Source organism: Octopus bimaculoides, chromosome 2, assembly GCF_001194135.2.
Source record: "Octopus bimaculoides isolate UCB-OBI-ISO-001 chromosome 2, ASM119413v2, whole genome shotgun sequence".
In the NCBI taxonomy this organism is placed as follows: domain Eukaryota; kingdom Metazoa; phylum Mollusca; class Cephalopoda; order Octopoda; family Octopodidae; genus Octopus; species Octopus bimaculoides.
In genome coordinates this window covers 191,314,314-191,321,451 of record NC_068982.1, presented here as the reverse complement: position 1 = coordinate 191,321,451, position 7,138 = coordinate 191,314,314, and the positions used below count along the sequence as shown (strand labels likewise).

The following is a 7,138-nucleotide window of genomic DNA, read 5'->3' as shown; positions in this document are numbered from 1 at the left end:
GCGAAAATATTCAGGGGATACCTCCAATAAAAATATTCAGGGGATACCCTAACAAAAATATTCAAGGAATACCCCAATGAAAATATGCAAGGAATACCCTACCGAAAATATTCAGGGGATACCCTAACGAAAATATTCAGGGGATACCCCCAATGAAAATATTCAGTCATTTATGGACTACTGAATAACTTGGTTCTATTTACAGTACTTTTCAAGTTAGCCAATGGTGGTGGACTAAATGCCTCGTCTTGAGCAGGAACGGGAGCTGGATCCAATGTAATAGTAAGATTCGGCACCAGAGGTGATGGTTTAGTAACAACTGGTATCTCTGCAGTTGAATGTTCCAGAAGTGGTGTGACATTCTCTTTGAAGTTTTCTTTCAATGGATGTCTTGGAGTAAAAGATTCCTGTGGAGATTTGAGAGATCTTGAAGTGAAAGACTGATGAGGCAACTTGAAACATCTTCGACACACTGGTTCATAGTGTTTGGCGAGGCTGGAATGGTCTTCTTGAACCTGGAACCAGTAATTAATAAAGTAATTACTATACTAATTAGTTAATTGGGACAACTCCAAATTACCCTCATGCAGTTAAGGGAAATTAGGTTGGTGAATCCTGCTACATCTTACCAAATTTGTTCTTGATTCTCTCAAGTTAACCAAAGACCATCTTGAATCCATGATACAAAGTGTCTTTCTTTGAAAACATTCATCATCATTTAACATCCATCTTCCACACTTGGTATCTCTGGGTTGGATGATTTGATTGGAACTGGCACCAGGCTCCATTGTCTGTTTTGGGATGATTTCTACAGCTGGATGCCTTACTTAATGCTAATAACTTTACAGAGTGTACTTAGTACCACATAAACAGCACTGGTGATGATGCCACATGAAAAGCCCTGGTGATGGTGCCACATAAACAGCACTGGTGATGGTGCCACGTAAAAATCCCTAGTGATGGTGCCACATAAACAGCACTGATGATGGTGCCACGTAAAAAGCCCTGGTGATGGTACCACATAAAAAGCACTGGTTATGGTGCCACGTAAAAAGCATCCAATTGTAGAAAAATGCCAAACAGACTATGTAACCTAGTGTGGTTCCTGTCAAACCATCCAATCATCCAAGCCAGCATGGAAGACAGACATTAGATGACAGAAACAGAAAGAAGTATTCAACCTGCACATTTCGTAGAACAGAAGCTGTAACTTGTTTGTGCAAAAAAGCAGCAGCTTGGCCTGGAATGACTTCCTCATCTCTGAGCTACAAACCATCAGTTCAAGTTACACCAATCACTCTTTGGGTAAATGGTTAAAAAACAAATCAAAGAAACTGAGGACAGAATTGCAGAACAAATTTTACAAGCAAAGCGAACTGGAGGAGACTTAGAGGTAAGCCACAAGTGAGATGGTTGGAGGATATCTGTAGACTCGGTTTTGGTTGAGAATCTACCTGGAACATTTGCTAATAAGGAACTTCTGGAAGGGCAAGTTTGAGAACTCTGTGCCCACAACCTACACCAGAATACGGGGGCCAAGGAAAACAGATGGAAGTTTTTAATAAGGATGTAAAAATCATTTACTACAAACAAATATGGTAAAGGCACCAATAACAAAAGCATTCTTTGATGCCAAACTAATTCTTCAGTTGGTCATATGTTAGAGGTAAAAAAAAATTATCAGGAAACCTTAACAAAAATAATTTAGGAAAATTCTTTAACTTTGTGAAAGTAAAAAATTTGTGACTGTGTGGTAAGAAGCTTGCTTCCCAACCACATGGTTTTGAGTTCAAGCCCACTGCATGGCATTTTGGGCAAGTGTCTTCTACTATAGCCAAGGGCCATACAAAAGGCTTGTGAGTAGATTCGGCAGATGTAAACTGAAAGAAACCCATTGTGTGTCCTTGTTTGTCCCCCACCGGTGCTTGACAACCAGTGTTGGTGTGTTTACATTCCTGTAACTTAGCAGTTCAGATAGAATGAGTACCAGACTTTAAACAAAATACAAGTACTGAAGTTGATTAATTCAACTAAAATTCCTCTAGGTTGGTGCCCAAGCATGGCCACAGTCAGGTAACTGAAATGAGTGAAAGAATAAAAGAAAAATTTTTTACCTGAGATTCTCGAAAACGAGTGAAAGCAGCATCCTGTGAACAATGAACGCAGACAGCAGACAGTTTGTCTACCCTTTCAGCATATGAGATTAATGATAAGATAGCTGGGTAACCCTGTTGAAGGGAAGCAAAGACAAGATTCACAGATTAACAGGGATAAGCGTCAGCAGTTCAGCTTAAGTTGGTTGATAATCATACATTAGTTTATTATTATTATTATTATTATCATCATCATCATATCTGAGCAGATAATTGGCAGAATCGTTAGCAAGCTGGACAAAATGTAGCATTTCGTCTGTCTTTACATCATGAGTTCACTGTGCTTTTCATCCTTTTGAGGTCAATAAAATAAGTACCAGTTATGCACTGGGGTCAGTGTATTAGATTAGCTCCCTTCCTCCAAATTTCAGGCCTTGTGCCTACAGTAGAAAGGATTTTTATTATTATTAAGGGCAGCTGAATGGCAGAATTGTTAGTTTTGGTCAACTTTGCCTTTCAATCCTCCACCAGTCATGTACTGGAGTTTGTGCCACCAATTAACCCTCCCACCCCACTCAAAATAGCTGGCCTTCTGACCAAATTATAAAACCATTACTATTATTATTACTATTACAATTACTATCATTATTACTATTATTATCATTATTACTATTATTATTATTACTATTGCTATTATAATTACTAATATTATTATTACTATCATTAGTACTATTATTATTACTATTATCATTATCATCATAATTAATAGTAAAACTGACCTTCTACAACAAAGAACCTGACAGGTTCAAAATATTTTACTTCTTGGCCTTATTTCCTACAAAAGCGGTCTAGAACATGGAATCACCAGTTTGAAATGAACTCGTTTGAAAATTTATTTCTTCCCATTATTTACCAAGTTGTTTCGACACTAAGCACCACCTAAAAACTGTTTACGTACAACTACAAGGATTGTATTGTGTGAAAGATTTAATTAGATTTAGATTGCAACAGGTAAGCATTTGTTTTATGTCCCAGTAATTGCTAGAGAGGGTAGAATTACTTTTGAGCAAGGGTGGATGTATCTCTGAACAAGGGTGGAAGCACTCACAAGCAAATGTACAACACTGCATATCCCTTTCTCATTCATATATTCTCTTTGTAGTCCTCCTTGATACAAAACAAAGGGTTTAGTCTTGTAAACCACAGTTCTATTTGATTTCCAAGTTAAATTTGGTATCAATGAAATATGTTGGCCTAACACAATCACTGCAAGACAACAGCACTAACTGGCTCACTACATGGACGTGAGTTCAAACCTTACTATAGACACAATGGCTAACCTGATGGTTGTGAGTTCAATATTTATGAAAGGAATTATAGTTTTGTAATCATGTACAAGACATAAGACAGTCTGTGTGGCTGTTAGAAGGATCTACACCTAAAATGTACAGAAGACATCAACCAGGGGAGACAACTGTTTCAATAATATACAAATGAAGAAATTTACAAAAAAACCATTCCATTGTTAGTTCTGCTAACTTGAAGAAACCAGCATGTTCATTTAACATCTGTTTTCAATGCTGGCATGGGTTGGACGGTTTAACAGGAGCTGCACCAGGCTCCAGTCGTCTATTTTGGCAAGATTTCTATGGCTGGATAACCTTCCTAATACCAACCACTTTACAGAGCAGACTGGGTGCTTTATATATGGCACCAGCACAGTTATAAACATCCAGACCTGATCTCTGGTTTGACAACAACTTACCCCTCCCACCTGTCTCAGAGACCCTGAAAACAGTCATGGCAGCTGTGCCCCCTGACTTCAGGTCATTAAAAGTTTAAAATAAAGCACCAAACTACTGTTCGCTCCCCCATTTTAGTAATAAGAACAGATCTAAGTGGAGCTGTTACCTGCTTCAGGTGGGTAGAGTCACGTCCGGCAACGATCACAGTTTTACCTTTGTCAGCCAAGTCATTGGAAAACGATGCAATTGTGTCATACTGGAATTATAAAAGAGCAATGAGAGAGAGAGAGGGTGGGACGGAGAGAAGAGAGAGAGAGAGAGAGAGAGAGAGAGAGGAGAAAGTCGGGGAAAAGGATGGAGACAGAGTGAGTGGGAGAGAGAGAGAGGTGGGGACAGATGAGACTAGAAACTAACACCCAACATTAACAGACAATCTGAAAATTATGGTCAGGGTGTTATTAAAAACTACAATACATTTTATTCCCCATGCTACAATCCACCAATGCCATCACAAGCTAAAACCTCCTTGAATCACATCATCATCATTTTAATGTCCAGCTTTCTATGCCTGCGTAGTTCAGACAAAGTCTGTGAAGATTTTCAACAGCTGGATGCCCTTCCAATCACTAACATTCATTTGTTTCCCCGGGAGCTAAAATTTGCCAGGGGAGTGCATATGTGATGTGTATGGACATGTGTGTGCAATTTTATATGTATGACATGTCAGTGTATATATATATATATATATATATTCATCATTTAAGGTCCGTTGTCCATGTTGGCATGCTGCACCAGGTTCCAGTCTGATTTGGCATGGTTTTCTATGGCTGGATGCCCTTCCTAATGTCAGAGTAATGGGTGCCTTTACATGCCATTTGCAAGTAGTTGATAGCTTCTGTTACCTGGGTGACAAGTCGGTAGAAGGGGGTGGATGCTACGAAAGTGTAGCTGCCAGAATAAGAATAGCCTGGGCAAAGTTCAGAGACCTCTCGCTCAGAGTAAAAGGTAGACTGTATGACGCACCAGTGAATTGGATGTTTTACACAACCCTTTGAAAGAATTCCTTTCCTTAGTTTGTTACTTTATAATATATACACATACATATACATATACATAATCATCGTTTAACATCCACTTTCCTTGCTGGCATGGGTTGGATGGTATGACTGAGGTCTGGAGAGCCAGGATGCTGCACCAAGCTCCAATCTGATCTGGCAATGTTTCTACAGCTGGATGCCCTTCCTAATACCAACCACTGCAATGAGTGCTTTTTACATGCCACTGGCACAGGGGCCAATCAGGCAACAGTGGCATCGACCACACTCAAATGGTGCTTTTTATGTGCCACCAGTATGGGTGCCAGTCAGGCGGCACTGGCATCAGCCACAACAATTTCACTTGACTGAACATGTCTTCTCAAGCACAGCATATTGCCCGACAATTGAAGGGTACTTTTAAACCGTTTATGCGACTGGCATTGGCCACAGTTACGATCTCACTTGGCTTTCCAGATCTTCTCAAGCACAGCATATCTCCAAAGGTCTCGGTCACTTGTCATTGCCTCTGCGAGGCCCAACATTTGATGATCATGCTTCACCACCTCATCCCAGGTCTTCCTACACACACCACAAGCAATTAATATTGATGCACCGATCTCCTCATCCATCCGTAGTATGGTCATGTACTACGGATGGACAAGGAGAACTGTGTGAAGAAGTGCCACTCCCAAACAGTGGAAGGAATCTGGGGTAGAGGGAGACCCAGGAAGACATGGGATGAGGTGGTCAAGCATGACCTTCAAATGCTGGGCCTCACAGAGGCAATGACTAAAGATCGAGACCTTTGGAGATATGCTGTGACTGAGAAGACCCGGCAAATAAAGTGTCATCACAGCTGTAACCTACACCAGTATCACATAACCAGCCCAGTCAAAAGTACCTTGGATCATAGGGCAACACACCTTGCTTGAGAAGACCTATTGAGTCAAGTACATCAAAGCCAAAATTAAATGGAAATTGTAGCTGTGATCTCCGTAAAAAGCACCATCCAAATGTGGCTGATGCCAGTGCCACCTTGACTGGCTTCCATGACAGTGGCACGTAAAAAGCATCAACCGATCATGGTCGTTGCTGGCTCCCTCTGGTCCCTGTACTGGTGACATGTAAAAAGCACCCACTACATGCTCGGAGTGGTTGGCATTAGGAAGGGTATCCAGCTGTAGAAACACTGCCAGATCAGACTGGAGACTGGTGCAGCCTCCTGGCTTCCCAGACCCCAGTCGAACCGTCCAACCCATGCCAGCATGGAAAACGGACATTAAACGATGATGATGACATCAGTTGCTAGGAATATGTTAATATGTAAGTTGGTGTTATCTAGTTGTATTACACTGCTAAACTTAGTGAGTAAATACCTGATAGGCTGACTGTGGTACTGAGGAAAGAGCAATTACACTTGAAATATGCATATACACCCATTCCCTAGTTTTCTATCTTTGATCACATTATTTACATGGACGTATTCATATATGAAGCATTGTTATTTGCAATGCTGTCTCTGAATTCTATAGAAAATGTACAGAGATAAACTTTGAAATGCACATTATATAGCCTGTGTGTATGCATATGTATTGTGATGACAGTATAACAAGACATAAAATCTATATACATATATTTTCAAGAATTACTCATTCAGGGTCTGACCTAGGGCTAAGCAACAAGCAAATGGTTTCACCCAACAATCATTCCTACTTACACAATGTCCATCATCAATACCAATCACATCATATTGATCAGCAAGTTCCAAGTAAGTCTCCAATGATTTTCTTTTAGTCTGATCAATCAGTCTGAAAGTAGAAAAGAACAGTTTCGCTGTCACGATAAAAGACAATAAGAATGGAGGGCAAAAGTGATAGGCTGAGTTTGGACTGCAAAGAGGGCGTGGTTAAGGGAATGATGACGATGATGACAACATATCACATGTGGCATGACACTATGTGGCAGAAAACCCATCAAACCCATGCAAACAAAGTATAAAAATAAAAAAACCAATGGATGATGTCAAGCCTGGTTAATTACCTTTCCGAGTCTTTAGCCTGTTCGATGAGAAAGCAGCGATATTGAGCTATTTTGTATCTTTGGATGCGAAGGTTCAGTTCAGTCCTGTAAACAGAAAAGAAAAAATACTGCTCTACTATACACAAACAGGAATATATGCATATACATATCTAAACATCTTCCTCCACACACTTATGGGGTACTCCCTTTGTCCTTTCCCTACTATTTATACTACCCCCCCCCC

General features: G+C 40.2%; 2 protein-coding genes across 3 annotated transcripts in view; one reads left to right on the top strand and one right to left on the bottom strand.

Moving 5' to 3' along the window:
* The window catches only part of LOC106871088 (tyrosine-protein phosphatase non-receptor type 13), a 217,697-nt gene that overhangs the window by 167,707 nt on the left and 42,852 nt on the right, over positions 1-7,138 (top strand). The window lies entirely within an intron of this gene.
* The window catches only part of LOC106871092 (thymidine kinase, cytosolic), an 11,062-nt gene continuing 3,931 nt past the window's right edge, over positions 8-7,138 (bottom strand). The window contains exons 3-7 of one of the 2 annotated variants that reach the window (XM_014917383.2): positions 6,916-6,999; positions 6,593-6,683; positions 4,005-4,094; positions 2,115-2,228; positions 8-515 (exon numbers count right to left, since the gene is read on the bottom strand). In XM_014917383.2, the coding sequence (XP_014772869.1) occupies positions 171-515; positions 2,115-2,228; positions 4,005-4,094; positions 6,593-6,683; positions 6,916-6,999 (724 nt within the window). In that variant the 3' untranslated portion in view covers positions 8-170. The remainder of the gene's footprint in view (positions 516-2,114; positions 2,229-4,004; positions 4,095-6,592; positions 6,684-6,915; positions 7,000-7,138) is intronic. The other variant, XM_052965822.1, reaches the window with a different exon arrangement.